The 22,512-nt window shown below is 43.2% G+C and overlaps 1 protein-coding gene across 1 annotated transcript in view; it reads right to left on the reverse strand.

Annotated features, from left to right (window-relative positions):
- Nucleotides 1-22,512, reverse strand: part of EXOC5 (exocyst complex component 5) — a gene marked incomplete in the record, with an annotated part of 1,512,951 nt that overhangs the window by 329,128 nt on the left and 1,161,311 nt on the right. The window contains 1 exon segment of the mRNA XM_044074439.1: nucleotides 11,378-11,464. Within this exon segment, the coding sequence (XP_043930374.1) occupies nucleotides 11,378-11,464 (87 nt within the window).

Here is a 22,512-nt window from a genome sequence, read left to right on the forward strand (position 1 = left end):
GAACTGCCCTCACTAAGGCAAAAACACAGCATCCATGGGACCGGATGGTGTCCCCGGCTGTGTGCTTCATGAACTCAACGAGGAATTAAACCCACAGTTAGGACAGCTGTTTAATCTTAGCCTCACCTCAGGATATGTACCCAAGGAGTGGCGACGCACTGTGGTCCCACTTCATAAGGGCGGTGCCTCCACAGACCCTGGAAATTACCGCCCATTAGCTTGACAAGCCTTATCTGCAAAGCCATGGAGAGGATCATAATGGAACTCATAAATAAAGACATAGGGAACTTGCAGACTTTGGATCCAACCCAGTTTGGCTTTGTCAAAGGCAGATCCTGCCTCTTAAACTTGGTTGACTTTTTCGAGACAGTCACCAAGGCCATTGATGAGGGAAAGGCAGTCCATACAGCCTACCTCGACCTGGCAAAGGCCTTCACACAATACCCCACTCAGGTATCATCGAAAAACTCATCAGCTTGAATGTAAACCCATACATCACAAGATGGGTTGCAAACTGGCTAAGTGACAGAACCCACAGGGTCAGAGTTGCTGGAGCCATGTCAGACTCAAAGCCTGTCACAAGTGGTGTCCCACAGGGCTCAGTCCTGGGTCCACTCTTGTTCGGCATCTACTTTTCTGAAGTACAAGCAAACACAGGAGGGTTATGGCTGACAAAGTTTGCAGATGACTGCAAACTGGGCCATAGTCGAAAACACATCTGACACAGATATCCTCCAGAAGGGCCTCACAGAAACGGATAACTGGTGCCAGAGCCATGGCCTGAAGTTAAACGCCAAAAATGCATAGTCATACCCTTCGGGAAAAACAAGGTTACCCCTAGCTACCATATAGGTGGCAATCCACTGAGCACAGAAAAGTCATCAGGGATCTGGGGACCCAAGTTGACAGTAGCCTTCGCTTGACACTCATGTTGCTAAAGTAGTTAGGAAAACCTTCTATATCGCCCACCTGATCATGAAGGGATTCACATCTAGATCAAGGGAGGTCATCGTCCCCCTGTACTCATCACTCATTAGACCTATGATTGAGTACAATGCCCGCTCGAATGTATCTGACCAGATACCTGCTGCAGCTTGAAAGGCCCCAAAAGTTCCTCACCAAAAGGATAAAGGGTCTCAAAAATATGTCTTATGCTGCCCGACTGAAAGAACTCCAGCTCTATTCAGTCTCATACCGCTTGCTCAGAGGTGACCTGTGCCTGACATATAAGGCCATGTCAAACCCAGATTTGATGAATATGCTTCACCTCAAAAAATCTAGATCCCTCAGAACCACAAGGGCGGGAGACTTAAACCTTGACACGGTTATAAATAGAACGTGCTGGAGGGACAGATTGTGGAACAAAATCCCGGTACATGTGAGGCAGAGCACCTCGCTGGCCTTGTTCAAGAGGAATCTTGACCAATGGATGGGAGATCGCAGATATACCCCAGGGATTACTTCAGTGTCACTGCTTGACAGAGGCACAGAAAAATGATAGGCATAGTTTTTATTCAAACTAAAGGGGTGGCGAAAGCCACATAACTATGGGCTAGGCTTATAAATGCCCTTGGGCAGATAGCCTAGTATGAACCTATGAACCTATGACACCAGCTGGAAAACCTTTTCCATTCAGATATGTAGGGTTTCTTAGTATTGGGTTTCCTGGCCTCCTGTAAAACACTAAGCACGTCCTCAGAGAAAAGGTGTCTATAAGGAATCAAAATCTTATCACCCACACAGTCAGCTGAAGAGAGGACAGGTAGGGATGGATTAGAGATCCTTGGTCTTGTGCAAGTAGGTCCACCCTATGAGGTAACTAGTGATAATTGCCCTTGGCTAAATGCAGAAGAGGGAACCAATACTGTCTTGGCCAAAAGGGAGTCACCAGTATGATTTTGGGTTTGTCCTGTTGAATCTTGAACAGGACTTTCAGAATGAGAGGAAGGGGGGAATGCACATAAAAACATCCCCTTCCAAGAGAAAGAGAGGGCATCCACCTTCCAAACTAGAGGACTTGGGACTCTGACACAAAGTTGAGGAAGTTTTTTTCGAAGTGGAGACAAAAAGATCTATTTGAGGAGTACCCCACTTATGAACAATGTCCAGAAACATCCTGTTGAGCATCCATTCATGGGATTGAGTCAAGGACTTGCCCAGTGTCTGCCACGTAATTTTGATATAAACTGCCTGAAGAGTCACATGATGCTGAACCGTAAGCTCCTACACCATGACAGCAAACCTACAGAGAAGGTAAGATTTTGTTTCCCTGTCTGTTTACATACCACAGGACTGTGGTGTTGTCAGTAAGCACTAAGAGGACCTGGAGAAAAAAAAGGGATGGAAGGCCTGCAGAACCAGCAGGAGCACTCTCATCTCTGATGTTGATGTGCCCCTTTTGCTAAAGTGGAAACCAGACCCCTTGGACTCTCACTGTGCCAAAGGCTGCTCCCCGACCTACCTCTGAGGTGTCTATGAACAGTTCTGGAGATGGAAGCGATGGATTAAAGGGAAGGTCTGGGTTCAGAGATATCTTCTGAATCCACCACTGAAGCTTCTTCTTTAGGCAGGGAAGAGGAGGAACTGCAAATTCCAGGTGATGCCCATGCTGCTGCCAGACAGATTTCAGAACCACTGAAATTTCTTTGTGAGGAGTTTGACTAAAGGTAACATAGGGATGGCGGATGCCATAAATCCCAGAAGTCTCAGAAACTCTCATGCTGTGACAGAGGTCAGAGGAATAAGATTTTGAAAGCAGGCAATGCCAGTCAAAGCCTTTGGTGGAGGCAGGTTGTCAGCATGGGTATAGTCTGAATCTTGCATCCTAGGAAAACATGATCTTGAGAAGGTGCTAGAGATGACTTTTTTTGAAGTTTATTGTGAACCCCAAACTTTGCAAAAGAGTAATTGCAAACTGGAGGTTTTGCATTAACGTCTCTGGAGAGGATGCTTGAAACAGGAGATTGCCCAGGTAAGGAAAAACTTGGATGCCTTGAAACCTACAAAAAGGAATCACAGCAGCTAGGCATTTGGTGAATACCCTTGGTGTAGTAGAAAAGCCAAAGGGCAAAGCAGAGAACTGAAAATGCCAAGAAGCAAAAGAGAAGCATAAAAATTTCATGTAAAAGGATGAATAGGTAAGCGAAGGTAGGCATCCTTGATATCCAGAAAAGCCATGAAAGGCTGAGGAGGAGGTAACAGCAACAAAGTCTGTAGAGATATCATGCGAAAGGAAGGAATCTTCAGAAAAGTAGTTAGGTGTGAAAGATCCAGAATGGGTCTCCAAAGACCTTCCTTTCTGGGAACCACAAACATTCTTGAATAAAATCCTTTTCCTCTTTGATCCTGTGGAACCTGTAGAGTAGTTCCCTGATTTAACAGTTCCTGAAGTACCTCTAGGAATAAATGTAGCTGTTCCTGAGGTGGTTGAGCAATGCCCATGAAAGGAGGAAGGGATTTCCAAACCATAAAATACCCTTGTTGAATTACTGAACGAACTCATGAGTCTTTGGTAATGCCTGACCAAACTGGAAGTGACAGAGAGAGACGAAATGGAGAAGGAATGAGGTTGAGAAGAGAGTGACAGATACTACCTGGCTTGTCAGGAAAAGGCTGCTTCTGTGCAGAAGCCTGAGTAGTCTTAGGTGGAGAAGCCCTCCTTCCACTTTTCTTACTTTTAGGAGAAAGACAGGTCTGTCTCCAAACAAAAGCTGGCTTGGAAGGATAATTCCTTTGGAACTTAGGTACAGGTGAAACCAAAAGACGTTTCAAGTCTTGTAACTCCTTGCCTTTCTCCTGCAAAGACTTGATCAAGTCAGCAGCAGCAGTACCAAGCCATTGTCATCTAAAGTTGCATCAAGCAACTTAACTTTTATGTCATCTGGGAGTGGTTGAAGACTTAGCCAGGAATACCTCCTCAATACAGATCCTGAAGCAGCAGCCCTAGCAGAAGCTCCTGCTGTATCATAGCTACACTTCACAGAATGGAGTCACCTGAGAGGAAGCCCCTAACAAAGACAAGGCAGAAGTTTTCCCCTCAGAATATGGAAGATCAGAAATAGCTCGCGTAGCCTAGAACAGGAGGGTCAAAATACATCTAGTTATATGAGTTTGTTAATTAATAGCACTAAAGGCAATGGTGGCAGAAGTACAGATCTTCTTTCCCAGTCTTTCCATTGTCCTGCTTTCCTTATCAGAGGGAAGACGTTTAGTGGTGGGCAGTAATTTTGAAGACTTATCTGAAGCCACAGAGACCACAGAAGGGTCAGCAGACAGGCACTTACAAAGAAATTTGCAATCAGGCACTTTGTAGAAACTGTTTGGCTTCTTAGGGCAGGGAGCTGAGAACCAAGAGCCTGAGATGCTGAGGATAAGGCAGCCAGTACAGCAGGTAAAAGTGGTAAAGACGACTATTTGTAGGAGCTCAAAATATCTCTTTTGCACATCAGAAACTTGGGAGAAGTCCCACTTGACGTACTCCCTCATCTTAGCAACAGTATCCCCAAAAGTAATCTCAACAGGAGATGCTGGACTAGTAGATTCCTCTTCAGGAGAAGCATACTATAAAAGTGATGACATTTGGGTGGAATAGGACAAAGATTTCTTATCCAAGGAAACCTCTTCATCAGAAGAATCCTACTCCCTTGCCCTCTTGTGAGGGGAAGATGTCCAAGGAGGAGCAGGAACATAGACCCCTGAAGGAGGCTTCAGAGCCATAATGGCATTAAATAAGCCTTGGATGAAACTCTGCCACATGGTCCCTAGAAGAAGAAAAGTACAGTTGTGTACACTTACCACAAATGTAGAAGTTCGAGTGTATTCACTGTTGCAGTCATTACATTTGGGTTATCCTGCTGGCAGGTTGCCCTCAGTCGGCCTGAATTCCAAAGTCTTGGGTTCTGAGTCGGTTGCTGTCACCTCTTCCCTGATGTCAGGTCGTCAGAGGTATAAAAAGATGCAGCCGACGCCATTTTATTTAGTTTCGCTTGCCCCAGATGTCAGATGCCCCCAAAATGGTAGGCTAAAATTATGTAAGCAAAACATACATGCACCAAAATAAGCTTTATCTTCATCTATAAGCAAATACACCACCTAGGTTGCATAGATTAGAGAAGTAAAGATAAGTTCCAGCAAAAATAAGGGGGATGGCGGGTGGGTAACCTGGACTGCAACAGTGAATACACTCGAACATCGACATTTATGGTAAGTGTACACAACTGTACTATGTTCTTCGTGTTTCACTGTTGCAGTCATTACATTTGGGTTGAATCCCAAAGCTATGGTTGGGGGGCTGGAGCTAAACCGTATTAGGAGCGGCTATGAGGCCCTGCACAACTGCAGTGGCAAAGCCTGCCCTGGATTTAGAATAAAAAGGCAGATTGTAATGTTTTGTAAAGGTATGCACTGAACTCCAAGTAGCAACCTCCAAAATGTCTTTGGTTGGTACTCCCCTGAGAAAGGCTGCAGACGTGGCTGCAGCTCTGGTTGAATGTGGCCTAATGCCCTTAGGCACTGGTTTGCCATGCTGTGAGTAGCAGAAACGAATGCAGTGACCTATGCACTTTGAAATAGTCTGCTTGGAGATAGCCTTTCCTTGTGATGCTGTGGCATATGCCACTAGTAATTGCTCTGTCTTTCTGAAAACTTTAGTTTTCTCCAAGTAGAATCTTAGTTGTCTGTGTACGTCCAAAGAATGCAGAATTTTCTCCCCCTTGTTTTGTGGATTTGGATAAAAAGTTGGCAAATTAACTGTTTGGTTAAGGGCTATACTGGATACCACACCTTAGGCATAAATGTAGGGTTTGTTCTCAGATAGACCCTGTCTGGACAGAAAATGATAAAGGGTTCCACAGCCATGAGAGCCTGTAGCTCTGAAACTCGTCTTGCAGAAGTTATTGCTAGGAGCAGAGTTGTTTTCCATAAGAACTTTATGTCCGCAGTAGCAGCTGGCTCAAAAGGAGGTAAGGTGAGTTTTTCCAAGACACAACTGAAGTCCCATGCAGGTATTGGCGTTCTCCTTGGAGGCCTTAAGTTTTTGGCTCCTCTGAGGTACTGCCTTAATAAAGGATGAGAAAAGAGTGGTGGCTATGTATTGTAATGAGCTGAAATGGCAAAGGCATGGATTTTAATTGATGAAAAAGATAGGCCTTTGTCCAGCATCTCAGTTAAATATTGCAAAATCTGAGGAATATTTGGGACAGCTGTATCAGTTCCTTGAGCTTGGTTCCAAGCGCAAAATCTCTTCAATTTCCTAGCATAGGATTTTCTAGTACTACGCCTTCTGGCTTCTAAAATGACATCCATCACAGCTTTACTGAGAGGTGTGGTTTGTATGGCTACATTATCCGCCATGCTGCCAGGTTTAGGGTCCTGAGTTGGCTGTGCAGAATCGGATTGTTTTGCTGGGACAGTAGATGAGGTATTTGAGGTAAGGTCCAGGCTGGGCATTGGGACAAGTTCCTTCAGATCGGATACCAGTACTGGCGTGGCCAGTCTGGGGCAATCAGAATCATTTTTGGTTTCTCCTGCCTGACCTTTAGGAGTACCTTGGGGAGGAGAGGCAGTGGAGGAAAGGCATATACTAATAGGTTTGTCCAGTTGAAAGATAAGGCGTCCACTTTCCAAGCTTGTCTGTGATAAGTCCTTGTGCAGAATCTTTTCAGTTGATTGTTTTGAGGAGGCAAATAGATCTATGTCCGGGCGTCCCCATTTCATTGTTATCATGCTGAAGACTTGTGGATCCAGGTGCCACTCGTGGGGATCCATGAGGTTTCTGCTTAGTTCGTCTGCCAGAGTATTTTCCTCTCATGGCAGGAATTGTGCCTGCAGATGAACTTGGTAAGTCAATGCTGTGTCCCATAAAGCCATGGCTAGTCTGCACAGGGGTATGAATGAGTGCCCCCCCTGCTTATGTACCACATGACCGTGGTGTTGTCTCTGTCTTTATCAGTAGTTGTCCCGGATGAAGTAAGTCCTTGAAGGCTGTCAGGGCACTCTGAACAGCTAGTATCTCTTTTTGATCGATATGTAGATGCTTTTGGTTTGTGGACCAGGTGCCCTGAATGCCTCTTCCTGCCATGTGTGCCCCCCAGGCATAATCTGATGCATCCGTCGTTAGACTCTGCCTAACTGGGGGGTAGTGAGAATTGCTGTCCCTTGTTTTGGTGACCAGCCTTTGCCCACCATCAAAATTCCTGTTGCAGGCAGGGAATTAGAGTAATCATTGTTTCCAGGCTGTGGCAATGTTGTGTCCAGACACTTTTTAGGTACCATTGAATTTTCCTCATATGCAGTCTTGCATATGGAATTAGTAAGATGCAGGATGCCATGAAGCCCAAAGCCTGCAGAATTTTTCTTGCAGATAACTGGGCCTTTGTTGCCATTTCCTTGAAATAGGTAGTCAGTTGCCTTTGTTTGTCTGGAGTGAGATAAGCCATCTGGGCAGTTGTGTTTAATCTTGCACCCAGGAATATTATCTCTTGAGAGGGTACTAGTTTTAATTTCTTTTTGTTGACTGTGTACCCTAGGCCTGTTAAAAGTCTTATCACAAAAGTCAGATGCTGTTGTAGAATGTCCTTGTTCTCTGCTTGTATGAAGCAGTCGTCCAAGTAAGGATATGTTTGTATTCCTCTTTGTCTGCAGTAAGCAATTACTGGTGCCAGGCACTTTGTGAAGACCCTGGGCGCAGTAGATAAGCCAAAGGGCAGTGCAGAGAATTGGTAATGCTTTGAGCCAGCCTTGAATCTGAGGTATCTTCTGCATGACTGTCTGATTGGGACATGCAGGCATGCCTCTTTTAGGTCTAAAGTCACGAGCCAAGCCTTGCTGCCCAGCATGGGCAAAAGCTGCTGTAAGGCCAACATCTTGAATTTTGGTATATCCAGGAAAGTGTTTAGAATAGACAGGTCCAGTATTGGTCTCCATGCTTTGGCCTTTCTGGGTACCAAGAACAGTCTTGAGTAAAATCCTTGTACCTGCTCTTGCTGTGGTACTTGTTGAATAGCTCTCATGTCCATGAGAGCTGCGACTTGTTTTTGAGCCTCTGCCCATTGATTTTTTGGCAGGTATGGCCAACCGTTTGCCCTTGGCAGGGTATGGAAATGAAACTTGTAGTCTTGTGACACTATGTCTAGAACCCATTTGTCCTGGGTTATAATGTGCCAATTTTGAGAAAAAAGTGCTAGTTTTCCCCCTTAGGGTGCTGCCAGAAGTTAAGTGCTTGGCGCAGGCAGGGGGAAGTCATTGGGACTGTTTCCTGTATGATTGTGATTTGTCCTCTCCACCTTTGGAGGTAGAAGCATTCCACTTCTTAGACCTGTAGGATCCTTGCGGCTGTGAATTGCCTCTAGGGCGTCTGGATCTGCCCCTTTGAGGTCTGTCTAAGACTGGAAAGGACCAGTTCTTTGTAGGCCAGTGACTGCTAAATCTAGGTGGCTGTACCTGTAAGAAATCCTTGACCGTTTGCATAGATTTAGCTTTGTCCTCCATTTTCTTTAACACCTCTTCTGCCTTAACACCAAACAAGGTATCATGTTGTAAAGGAGCATCTAATAATTTTGCTTTAACATGGTCAGGCAGATTTTGTTCCTTTAACCAAGCATGCCTCCTAATGACAGAACCCGTAACAACAGCCCTGCAGGAGGCCTCCAGAGAATCAAACCCACATTGCAAAGTATGCTTTCCAACTTGTTCAACTGCATGCAATAAATCCTGCATTTCTTTGTTTTCTGCACATTCAGAATTTGCCATCATTTTCTGTTTAAGCAGTGTCATGATATATTGCTGATATTTGAGCATATGAAACTGGCAATTTAAGGCCCTTAAAGCCAAAGTAGCAGATGTGTATATCTTTTTCCCCCATCTATCCAGAGCCCTAGAATCCCTGTCAGAGGGTGTAGAATTTTTTGCAGTAGAAGCCTTGACCCCTTTTGGACCCTGAGAAACAGTTTCTAGGTCTGCAGTAGGGTTTTTGAAAAGGAATTTATGAGAGTCAGGGACCCTGTAGTATCTGTCCGGCTTAACAGGAGCTGGAGGTAAGAGTCAGGGGTCAGACTAGACTCCGAGAACACATCATCTACAATGTCCGACACAGGTGGAACAGCTAGAGGCCTGTGTTGGGGTAGTAAAAGGAATGAGCTTTTTCTTAAGACTTTGAAAAATCTTGGCTCTCCCAGTGGAAATGCTCCCTCATGGTATGCAAGGTTTCCCCAAAAGAGTAGTCCTCAGGAGGAGAAGCTGAAGGAATTGATTCTTCAGCATCAGAATCCTCATAGGGGGAAGAGAATATTCCTGATCAGAAGAGGAATCAGAAGAAATGGAAACCTGATCTGAAGATTCATAGTCTGTCTCTTGCCTAGGCCTTTTATCAGGAGGGGGATGGGAACCCCTGATCAAGGTAATTAAGTCTTTGGCCATTTTGAGCATCTGTTTTTTGGGCATGCAGGCCTGTCCTTGTGACTGGTGAACGTGTTTCTTTGCCTTTAAAGGTGTTTTAGTCTTTGAAGTCGGTTTAATATATAATTGTTTAGGTCTGAATACACCCTCAGAAGCTGATGCCTACTCAGCGGCTCCGGACCCATCTGAGGGAATAATCTCCGAGGCTCCAATACCTTGGGTTTCCTGTGGCCTGGCAGACTCCACGTGGGAGTTGGTAGCGGCCTGCGACTCTAAAGTAGCGGGTGTCATGGGCTGCGAAAGTGCCTCACTGAGAACCGGCAACTTGCTTAGGAGAAGCTTTGTTGTCGGTTTTGGACCTCGGTTGCCTGACCTTTTCTTTGCGTTCGGATGGCTATTCGACGACATTGTATAATTAAATCTTCGCCCAAAATAGCTTAATGCAAAATCGTACCGATGCTTAATAGTGTGTTGGTTAAATCTAGCACAAAACCAACAACTACCAACGTCGTGGTCAGGGCCTAGGCAAGGACTACAGTAAGAATGAAAGTCCTTATGAGGTATTTGCTTCCCACAAGAAATACAATTATTAACTTTTTCTGACATCGGTCTGGAGCAAGAAAAAAGTTTCCCCAACGGGGTACTTAGCTTTTAATGAAGACTTCGGATCTGAAATTTGAACATGAAAATCTCAGGAGTCGGCCAACTGGCACTTGCGAACTGCTTCTGCTTCGGGCACCGCGCGGCAAGAAAGAATGAATAAAATGGCGTTGGCTGCATCTTTTATACCCCTGATGACCTGATGTCAGGAAAGAGGCGACAGCAACCGACTCAGGACCCAAGACTTTGGAATTCAGGCTGACTGAGGGCAACCTGCCAGCAGGATAACCCAAATGTAATAACTGCAACAGTGAAACACGAAGAACATCATGCTTAGTCTTTTGCTTTTTCCTTAACTGGACGTCTGCCTTATGAAAAGTGGAAGGGCCCAACATCGGCCTGTACTCCATAACTGTCAGAACTTCCTCCCTCACCAGAATTTGAGGACCCCCCCCCAGGCTCTTCAGTAATAACAAGTCTTGGTTTCTCCTGACCATCTGAAACTGATGCTTGCAATGCCTCCAGGGACATGCCTGTTATCAGATCCATGTCAGCCTCAGACACAGTCCCATCCGAAGAATCTGACCCCAGAACTGGGCAACACACTCCAGGCTTTCATCAACCTTGAGAGAGATGGCCAACACAGGAGCTGCAATGGAACAGTCCAACCTTGTTTTTTTGGCCTTTCTCTTCACTGAAGATTCACTGTCAGGCTTAGAAGTTCCCCCATAGCATCTTTCGCTAAAAGTTTAAGACACTGATTTTCCAAAAAAAAGGCAAGAGAAGACAGACAACTACGTAAAGTCTTCGGCACAAAGACTTGACAAATACTGCAAGTTTTGAGATTATGAGTAGGCCCCTAAGCAAAAGGAATGACATGAAAAACCCAAAGCAAAAAAGCAGCAGTTAATAAGATAAAGAAAACCCCAACTGGGCACTTATCTGAATGGTTTGATACACTAGCAAATGACTTGGGCAAGCAGACTGACGATCAAAAATGGCGTCTGGACTGGCAGCGGAGTTGTTCTGAGGATGGTACATCCGGATGTCACTTTTATGCCCTATGTACGCAAGAAGCATACGTGTGATGTACGGCGTACCTTAGGTAGTAAAAGGCTTTGGTACACTGGACGGACATTGTGCTGTCCTAGGTGAGGAATCCCTCACGTTAAAAATACTGCAACAGTACAATTGAAGGACATCATTCTTATCTATGGGCAACCTACTTTTAGCTGCAATAAATGAGTCATCTATTCTTTTGACACTACAGTGCTTACTGTAAAGGAAGCAAAACACAAATCTTGTCATATAACTTAAAGGTTGATGCATTAAGGTTTATTTAAAAAGTATCAGGTCAGTATGTAATATGAGACTTCCCACTTACCTGTCAATACCAGTATCCAGTTTTACCTCCATCTGTTCTATGATTTCTTTCTTTTTTTGCAGACATTCTGCAAGTTTAGGAGACGAACTAGGGGACAAGACGCAGTAAAATAAAATGAGACTTACTGACCACTAAAGAAATATGGAATAATACAGTATAATAAATAACTTTGTATCCAACTACACTGACTTGGAACTAGTGTTAATCAATGTTTCTAAAAGCAGACTTCACATCACAAAACAAAGAAAAAATAACTCAAATGAGCAAGCACACACTAAGTAAATTTAAAATGCAGCTACTCAAACCAAAAGTTAAAATAAAGTTTGTTTGTCTTTTCGGCTTTTTCCCATTTAGGGGTCGCCACAGCGGAACTCCGGCCCGCTAATGACTGGCAGTAGATTTTTATGGTGCCGAGTTGCCAGCCCGACGCCCAACCTTCAGTGAAGGCACGCCCATTCATGCATGTCTTTTGAAGGCCACTCGACCGCAGGGAGGAAATGCAGACTCCACACAGAATGCACTCCAGCCGAGAATCGAACAGGAGAACCTCTTGCTGTGAGGTAACAATGCTACCACCGCAGTAGTTAAAGTTAAAATAAAGTTGAAGACCAAAAACGATGATGACCAATATTTTAAAAAAAGCACTATTTTAATCAGAACACTTACACAGCTGTTAAATTATAAAGCATATAAACAGAACACACAGAAAAAAAAATTATTTCGGAATAACTGTAGTAATCAGCCAGGTTAAAACATAAAACAAAAATGAAAGAATAAATAAATTTAAACACTAAACAAATGGTTGTTTCAGTATGATTAGCTTTCATGTCATTTTTTTTTTTTTTTTTTTTTTTTTTTTTTTAGTATTTGGCTCAGAGAACATTTGCAAATTTATATTTCATTTTCCAATGTTCCCCTCTTCAAAACTGTGCTGTTTGTGAGACCTGTGGCTTCACTAAGTAATGCATGAAATAATATTTCCATAGCAATATCTTAAAGCAACAGTACTTGTTTACAGTGCCTCTTGTGCTTACATCCGAGCGCACTGTGAGAAAGTAGTAATTGTATGCAGTTACAGCAGAGTCCCTTCCACAAGCGCATCTAACTTTACAGCCGTATTGTAGCTCCACTTTTACAAAATAAGTTGAAAACATACCTGAACTTTTTCAGTTACTTTCTCAACTTACTTTTCATTGTGGAGTTACATGATGTTCACATTTAACTTTTTGGAGAAAATCGGCTGTGTATACAAGCAATCTTAGTAAGCCGATTCTCTATGCATTGCAAAGAGCAAGTGGTGGCAGCCAATCGGATTATTCCATGTCAAGACACCACATGCATAACACCTCCACCCCCAATCTAAGTTTTCTTTGATATGTCCAAATAAATACAGGGTTCACCAGCAATCCCCTGTCGTCTTTCTGATATTTTCAGACTTTATTGCTATTGGATCCTGCAATTTATTTGAATAGAACATCCATTTCCGTGTGTCTGCCTCTTTCTGACTTTTGGAATACAAGAGATACTTCCACAATCTGATACGATAGCAGAGTAGAAAAAAGCAAGCAAAGTACAGCTGCAGTGTTGTCCATCTCCAGAGTATAAATGAGTTGTCTACTGGTAGTGCTAGCTCGGGAGAATTGTGCCCGATAATGGCTTGCAATTTTGCTTTTCTGTTGCTGTTACACTTCATTCTGCAAAATCTGTATTTATTTTATTTTACATTTGTTGACCGGGCTAGTCTAGCTGGATACATGTCCATTTTCAGTAGAGGCCCGGGAGAAATGCTCCAAGAAACATACAGAATTAATAAAAAAGTCAAAACAGATCAAACTAAACAAAACAGCTATTGTTTCATAAAATCATTAGTGTTTTTTTTTTTGTACAAAATACCATACTCATAGTGAGCATAACATGGGAACTGTATAAGAGAGGGTACAATATACATATTTACATAATTTGTATTTGCAATAACATCTTTAAGGGTAAGATTAAAGAGGGTGATTAGTGTAAACGAAAAAAAGTTAGTCAGGGTTAGTACAGGAGCATAGCCAGTGAGTATTGAGAAATAGTTTTAGATTCCTTTTAAAGAGTGAGAGAGAAGTCAGAGTTGTGAGATCAGTGGGTAGTTGATTCCATAGTTTTCCAACTGTGTTGGAGAATAGGGAGTCACCTGCAGAGCTGTTGGATTTGGAAGTATTGATCAGCAGTTTGTTTGTGGAGCGTAGGTTCTTAAGGTTATTGTAAGGTGTAATGAGGCTAGAAAGTATTGGAGTGTTGGTGGGTTGATACAGGGTCTTGTGGGTTATAGCAAGCTGGTGAAATTGAAGCAGGTTAAGAAATTCTAGCCAGTCAAGTTGTTTTAGGTTAAGACAGTGATGAGTTCTGAAAAGAGAGCCTATAGCAAATCTAGCAATATTATTATAGGATGTTGCCAGTTTGTTGAGGTTGTTTTTAGAAAGATTAGTGTATATAGGTGAAACATAGAGTAGAGTGGAGATTAAGTGAGTTCTGGCTATGGCAGTCCTAGCTGCTGGTGAAAGAAAGGGTTTGATTCTGTAAAGGGATCCAAGTTTTTTTTTGTTAACTGTTTTTATTGTGCTGTTAATATGAGTATCAAAGTTGAGGTTGTTGTCTATTGTTATTCCTAAGAGTTTAGTGGTCAGGTCAGGAGAAATAAGAGTACCATTATTGGATGTGAGTGTGAATTGTATAGGGGTGGACTTTCGGGTTGGTGTGAAGAGTAACAGTTTAGTTTTTTGGGGGTTTAGGAGGAGACAGCGGTTTGAGAACCCTTGTTCTACAGTATTGAAAGCTTTTTGGGTAAGAGACTGAAGTTCAGTTTGAGAAGTGGCTGAAGAGATTATAGTAGAGTCATCTGCATATTGAATGCAGTTAGTGTGTGGAATTGCTGATTGAAGGTCATTAATATAAATGGAAAATAGGCCTAATATGGAGCGCTGTGGAATGCCAAGGGAAATGGGAAGGTGATTAGATAGTTTATTTTGCCAGAGTACTGCCTGCTGCTGGTTTTCTAGGCAAGATTTGAACCAATTCATGGCTAGAGGATCGAGTGAATGGGATTTCAGTATGTGTAAAAGGAATTGGTGATATTTCTGTTACAATATTTGTTGATACAGTCTGTGAAGGATAGCAGGGCAGTGCTGGTACTGTGGAAAGGTCTAAATCCATGTTGACAGTTGGCAAGTAAGTTGTTATGGAGAAGGTGGTTAAGTACTTGCTTACAGATGCACTTTTCCATTATTTTTGCAAGAGGAGAGAGCAGACATATAGGAAAAAAGTTAGAGAAGTCATTGGAGTTCCCCCCTTTATGTAGTGGGATGATATGAGAAATTTTCCAGATAGATGGGATAGTTCATTCACTAATGGTTCTATTGATGAGAATGGAGATGGGATAGGCAATGGCTTTAGCTCCTTTTTGCAGGAATTCTGCTGGGAGTTGGTCAGCTGAGGGGGTGGTAGGTCTTAATTTTTGGAGAAGGGAGCAAATAAAGGAAGTAGCCACTGGTTGTAAATGAAATGATGGGGGAGGGTTTGTAGTAGAAGTAGGCAGCTTAGAAGTATCTAGAAATAGATGGCTAGCTGGAGTTTGGATGGCGTTTGGGAAGAAAGAATTAAAAGCATTAGCAGTATGTGTGGTATTCTCAGGGTTAGAGCCTAGTGGGTTGGGAGTGATACATTGACCTGGGTAAAGAAGTTTGTTAATGCTAGTCCAGAACTTCTGTGGTTTCTTGTGATAGGTTTGCTGTAATTGGAGGTACAAATTCTTTTTATCTAATAGGATGGCTTTTTTTGTATTATTTCTATGTTGCCTAAATGTTTGTTGATCTATAGGATTCTTAGTAGTACACCATTTTGCCCAGGATTTGTTTCTGAGAAGGATTTTTTGCCTAGTATCGTTAGAGAGCCAAGGGGCTGGTTTAGCTTTATTTCTGACAGACCGTACTGGGGCGTGTTGGTCCAGGATGGCTAAGAATGTGGAGTTGAAGTATTCTACTGCTTTATTGAGTGGCAGAGTTTTTAGTGGTGTCCAATTACATTGATTGAGTTCTGTTTGGAAAAGTTCTGGGATAAATTGCTTTTTGGTGCGTACTGTTCTGAAAGTGTTAGGGAAGGTTACGTTGGTTTTATGTCTGATGATATAAGTTAGTGAATGGTCACTTAGATAATCTGGGAGTGTTCCTACTTTGTAAGTCTGATGAGGACTATTGGTAAGTATCCAGTCCAAGGTACTTTCTTTGTTGTTGGGTCTACTGGTTCTGGTAGGGGAGTTAATGGTTTGTGAGAAGCCATAAAAGTTAATATGGGTGGTGGGGTGGGCATTACTACAGCACTTCCAGTCGATATTAAAGTCTCCTAGGACTATGGTTTCTTGTGGGAGATTAACAGAAAGCCAGTTAAGGATATTCTTGAGTGTACTGATGTTATTTCCTGGAGGAAGATATATATAGATAATATATATGGCTTTATGAGTGTTGACCTGAAATTTTGAGACAAGTATTTCAGCATTATTGTCTAAAGGTGGACTAAGATTTACAGTGCTAACTTGTAGCTCTGTTTTATAGAGGATTGCTACCCCTCCTCCCTTTTTGGCTGTGCGGTCTTAATCTAATGATATTGTAACCAGGTGGGGTGACTTCAATGTCCTTAACAGCTGGTTTCAGCCACATTTCTGATAAACATAGGATGTCAAATAGGTGGACATCTAGGAGGGCGTGAAGTTGAGAAATGTTATTGCAAATGCTGCGTATAATGAGAGGGGCTATCGAGAGTGAATTAGAGGGTTTGGTAGGTCCTAGGGTACTAGTTATATTTGGCTTGCTGTTTGCAGTGGTAAGGGTATGGTTTGGGCCAGGGTTAGTATGAATGTCTCCATCTAGCAAGGAGTGGAAGAGTGTTATGTGTTTAGGGTGGAGGGGCTTACAATAATAATCAAACAGTTTTCTATTATTTAGGTTGGTATACTTAATGTGTGCTAGTCAGTGATATTTGGCTAGTAGGTAGCTGGGTTTGGATATGAAGTTTAGGAAGGTTGGAGAGATAGCTAATGGTGGTGTTGAAGTGTGTTTGGAAGGGAAGGGTAGAGTATAGAGGTTGTTCATAGGAGGTTAAGAAATAGGCGGTGGTTAGAGGAGTAAGAGTGAGACCAGGATTAATAGTTATAAATGATATGGGATGGTTGATGTAGACATTATATTTGTTTGAGAAGTGGGAGAAGAATGGGAGGTAGAGTTCTGAAAGCAGGTTACCAGATATGTAAGTAGGTGGGGTGATGTAACAAGGAGGGAGGAGTGGTTAAGTAACAGTGGGTGTGTTAAGATAATGGGGGTTGGAATGGTAATGGTGTGAACTGCTTGATTGGAGTAGATGTAATGGCGATGTGGCTTTTGGAGGAATAAATGTAGGAGTACTGAGGGGTGGTAAGTGGGGGCAGGGTAGGGGAACGGAGTGGGTAGAGATGAGAGAGTAGACTTTCGAGGATGACAATCAGTGAAGTGTGAAAATTTGCAGGTAAGTCTGAAGGTAAGAGAATGTGGAAGAAAGTTGAGAGGCTAGCAAGACTAGACTTGGGATTTTAGAGGTTTAGAATGTGATGAAAGATAGCTTAGGACAAAGGAGAGAAGGTAAAACAGTAAGTCATAAGAACAATGAGAACAGAGCTAGGGAGGTATGGTTAAGAATAGGTGAAGAAATTAATCATACAGGAAGCTTGAATGAAGGCACCCCCTAGTTGCCAGTCACATTTTTGCAGCAAATAGGTCTACTAAAGGGAATTTCAGGCATAGGGAGAGGAGTGTATAAGCTGGAAGTAAGGGTAATTTAGAAAGCTAAATGGGAGGGGGTTTGGCTGCTGGCTAACCTGACTGGGAAGCTTGCCTTACCTAGCAGTATCTATAAAAAATAATTATTAGAATTTTTCTAGAAGCTATAACACATACTTTCACTGTCTTTTATCCAGGTAAGGTCTCTATGGGAGCTGGTAGGTTACTTCTTAATTTAGGACTATTTTTCTTAGACGTCCAGCAGGGTACATTCAGGTGGTCTATTGCACGGACATACAGGAACACAAGGTTTCACTGTCTTTTATCAAGGTAAGGTCTCTTTGGGAGCTGGTAGGTTACTTCTTAATTTAGGACTATTTTTTTTTAGACGGCCTGCAGGGTACATTCAGGTGGTCTATTGCAGGGACATACAGGAACAAAAGGTTTCACTGTCTTTTATCAAGGTAAGGTCTCTCTGGGAGCTGGTAGGTTACTTCTTAATTTAGGACTATTTTTCTTAGACGTCCAGCAGGGTACATTCATAGGTTGGCACTGAGCTATCTGCCCGAAGGCATACATTAGCCCAGCCACGTTGTGCGGTATTCACCGCCCCTTTAGTAGTACCCTAGACCCTTGTACTAGCAGCTAGTACCCTTGGCCCCTATCTAGTAGTGCTGTTGGTGTGACCCCCGTTTTGAACTTTCTGTTACCCATCCACTCATCAAGGTTCCTCTTGAAGAGTGAATTAGTGGTCTATTGCATGGACATATAGGAACACAAGGCCTAACATGCCATCTGTGTTTTCATTCTTCCTCACTGAAGGTTCTTGGATCTCACTCAGTCACAGTTTCTAGATTTTGGATCATAGTCTCAAGCTTCTCCCAATTACCATAATGCACTACAGTGTCCCTCTTGTCCAATCTTCCCTTATGACTGTGAGTTCCACAACTGTATTATTAGCAAGTATGTCTGTTCTGCAAAGTTTTTATTATTAGCAAGTATGTCCATATTTATTATGCTGAAAGGTTGAGAGCTACAATCTTTTCTTTGCTCGGGTAATTTTTATTTAATATGTATTGGTGTGTGTGTGTGTGTGTGTGTGTGTGTGTGTGTGTGTGTGTGTGTGTGTGTGTGTGTGTGTGTGTGTGTGTGTGTGTGTGTGTGTGTGTGTGAGAGAGAAACTGACATCGGTTGCAGAAGCTGGAGCCCTTCTCAGCTGTACTTGTTTCTTGGAATGCCCACATTTCTCCTCATTCTTGTGGTCCATTTTTCATATCCTTTATGTGTGTGTGTGTGTGTGTGTGTGAGACAGAGAGGAATGATAGTGATCCCTGGCAGCAGCAGTCTCAAAATCAGAAAATCCCATTCAGAGTATTATATTTAGCCAAGAAGCTGAGGGAAGTGTCCCAGACACGGTCTGCTGGTGGTGTGGTAGTGCACTTAGTTCCAGTATTGTATTTGTGCTCATAGGTCTGTTTTACCAGCATTAGTGTCATTTTTTTTTTGTTGCAGTTAACGGAAGATGTAGCCTACACCCCTGTGTCCATCTTTACTGAAACTGCTATTAACTTTCTTTTCTCTGCTTACACATAATGGTAAGCTTTACGCATGACTACTTCGTTTTTCGGCTTTCCCTGGTTGACTAATCAACACTTTTGCCTTCATTTCTAATTTGGTTGATTGAGTCAAGAGATGAGTCATATTTTGTCTTTGTGTGTAGCCTTCAGTGTATCATAACAATGGATTTGCTGATGCCTACAACGTTTACCAGCTCAAACGCCACTGATTAGATTTTTTTTTCAGTTTGTCTTACCTGTTCCTATATTAATAAACATTAGTTTACTGAAAATTACTGAAGCAAAAAACATTCCCTGTCAATTGCAATTTGGTGTGCAGAGTTGCTGTACAATGTTACAGCCAGCTGGGCTTTTACTTACTTTTTTTTTTTTGCAGCTTGCATTTTTTATTCTCTTCACCAGTGACTTAATTTGTTGTTGAGAGGAATGATTGTGCATACATGAACAGACTGCAGATGAGATCAATAGGGAAATGCTTGATTTCGTGGTCAAGGGAGTGTTTGCGCATACATGGACAGACTGCAGAAGGGTTCACTGGGGCAAATCTTTCATTTGGTTGTCGAGGAGTGCTGGCGTGTACATGGGACAGACCCGCTGGATTGATCTTTGAGGGAAATGTTTTGTATGGTGATCGGAGGAGTGCTTGTGTATAAGTGGGCGGACTGAGAATGGATCACTAGAGGAAATATTTAATTTGGTGGTCAGGGGGGTTCTTTTGTCTACACAAGCAGACTGTAGAAAGGATCATTGCAGGAAAAAAAATATTTACTATTAGGGGACTGCTTGTGCACACATTTACAGACTGCAGAAGGGATCGTTGCAGGAAATATTACATTTGATGGTTAGGGGAGTGCTTCTGGTTCAGTTAGTCATCAGGGAAGTGCTTGTACACACTTGGATCGATTGAAGAAGGGATTGTTTGTGGAAAGTTTTCAGTGGTTTGTTACTGGAGTGCTTTTGCTCACTAGGACAGACTACAGACAGGATTGCTGAGGGAAATGCTCAGTGGGTGGTCTGGGGAGTACTTTTGTATTCCCAGTGAGACTGCAGCATGGATCTCTGGGTGAAATATTTCAGTTGGTGATCAGAGAAGTGCTTGTGCATACCTCGTCAGACTGCAGAAGTGATCACTGGGAGAAATGTTTTAGTTTGTGGACAGGGAGAGCTTGTGTGTACATGGACAGACTGCAGAAAGGATCTCTGGGGGAAGTATTTCAGTTGGTGGTCAGAGGTGCTTCTGCACACCTGGACAGACTGCAGACAGGATCGCTGGGGGAATGGTTCAATTGATGGTTAGGGGTGTGCTTCTGCACACTTGGAAAGACTGAAGAGAAGATTATTTAGGGAAATTGTTCACTTGGTTGTCAGTGGAGTGCTTATGCCCACGTGGACGGACAGGACTGCTGGAGGAAATGCTTCACTTGGTGGTCTGGGGAATGCTTTTGCATACCCAGACTGCAGAAGGGATCTCTGGGGAAATGTTTCTGGTGGTCATCAGGGGAGTGCTTGTGCATACCTGGACAGACTGTAGAAGGGATCGCTGGGGGAAATGTTTCAGCTGGTGGTCAGGGGACTGTTTATGCATACCTGGACAAACAGCAGCAGAGACTGATGGGGGAGAAGTCTTGTTTTGTGCTCAGGAGAGTGCTTGTGCATACCTGGACAGACTGCATACAAGACTGCTGGTATAAATGTTTCATTTTGGGGTCAGAGGGTGTAAACCTTGTCTCAAGATGATAGTCACAATTGAAGTGACACCCAAATCCCATGTGCAAAATGGGAAAAGGGGTTGAGGATAGATGGATGGATGATGGTGCTTGTGCATATGTGAACAGACTGTAAAGATGATCCTTGGGGGAAAGTTTCATTTGGTGGTCAGGGGACTGGTTGTGTGTACAATGGATAGAATGCAGAATGGAGCCATTGGGGAAAATGTTTTGTGTGGTCAGGGCAGCGCTTGTGCATACTTGGACAGACTGCAGAAGAGATTGCTGCAAAATGTTTAATTTGGTGGTCTGGGAGTTTCTGTGCTTACCTGGGCAGACTGCAGGATTGGATCACTGGGAAAGTATTTCTTTTGGGGGTCAGGGGAGTGCCTGTGCAATACCTAGACAGACTGCAGATGGGATCATTGGGGGAAATGTTTTATTTGGTGATCAGAGGAGTGCTTTTGCATAGCTGGGCAGACTGCAAAGGGGATTGCTGGGAGAAATGTTTCATTTGGTGGACAGGGGAGTTCTTGTGCATACATGGACAAACTGCAGAATGGATCATTGTGGGAAAGGTTTCATTTGGTGGTCAGGGGAGTGCTTATGCATACATGGATAGACTGCAGAAAAGATTGCTGGGAGAACTTTTTAATTCGATGGCCAGGAGAGTACTTGTGCATACCTGGAAAGACTACTGAAGGGTTAGTGAAGGGAATGTTTTGTTTGGTGTTCAGGGGAATTCTTATGTATATACCTGGACATACTTTTGAAGGGATTGTTGTAGACAAGTTTCATTTGCTGGTTAGGGGAGAGGTTGTACATAGCTGAACAAACTGCTGAAGGTATCACTGGAGGAAATATTTCATTTGGTGGTCAGGGGAGTGATTGCGAACACCTGGACGAACTGCAGAAGGGATCTCTGTGGGAAATGTTTAATTTGGTGTCAGCACAGTGACTATGCACAACTAGACAGACAAGGATCGCTGGGGGAAATGTTTCATTTAGTGGTCAGGGGAGTGCTTGTGCATACCTGGACACACTGCAGAAAGGATCCTTACAAGAAATGTTTCATTTTGTAGTCAGGGGAGTGGTTGTGCATACAATGGACAGACTACATAAGGGTCTGTGGTGGAAAATGTTTCATTTTAATGTAAGGGGAGTGCTTGTGCATACCTGGAGAGACTGCAGAAGGGATCCTTAGTAAAAATGTTTAATGTAGTGGTCAGCAGAGTGCTTGTCCATACATGGACATACTGCAAATGGGATAATTGGGGGAAATGTTTAATTTTGTGGACAGTGGAGTTCTTGTGCATACATGGACAGACTGCAGAAGGGATCATTGGGAGAAATGTTTCATTTGGTGATTGGGGCACTCCTTATGTTTACATGGACATGCTGCAGACTGGATCACTGTGGGAAAATGTTTCATTCCGGGGTCAAGGGGGTGCTTTTGCACACCTAGACAGACTGCAGAGAAGATCGGTGGGGGAATGGTTCAGTTGGTGGTTAGAGGAGTGCTTGTGCACACTTGAACAGACTGAAGAAGGTATAGTTTCAGAAAATGTTTTAGTTGGTTGTCAGTGGGATGTTTGTGCACACTTGGACAGACTACAGACAGGATCAGTGAGGGAAAGATTTTCCCAGATGCACTGCAGATGGGATCTCTGGGGAAAATGTTTCAGTTGGTGGCAGGGGAGTGCTTGTGCATCCCTGGACAGACTGCAGAAGGGATCACTGGTGGAAATGTTTTAGTTTGTGCTCAGGGGAGTCCATGTGCATACATGGATGGACTGCAGAAAGGATCGTTACTGGATATGTCTCACTTAGTGGTCAGGGGAGTGCTTGTGCATACCCATACAGACTGCAGAAGGGATTGCTGGGGGAAATGTTTTATTTGGTGGTCAGAGGAGTGCTTGTGAATACATACAGCACAGGAGGGATTGCTGGGAGAAATGTTTCATGTGGTGGTCAGGGGAGTGCTTTTGCATACATGAACAGGCTGCAGAAGAGATCATTAGGAGAAATGTTTCATTTGGAGGTCAGGAGACTACTTGTGCATACCTGGA

This window comes from Protopterus annectens, chromosome 6.part0 (genome assembly GCF_019279795.1).
Source record: "Protopterus annectens isolate FY-2018-M chromosome 6.part0, PAN1.0, whole genome shotgun sequence".
In the NCBI taxonomy this organism is placed as follows: domain Eukaryota; kingdom Metazoa; phylum Chordata; order Ceratodontiformes; family Protopteridae; genus Protopterus; species Protopterus annectens.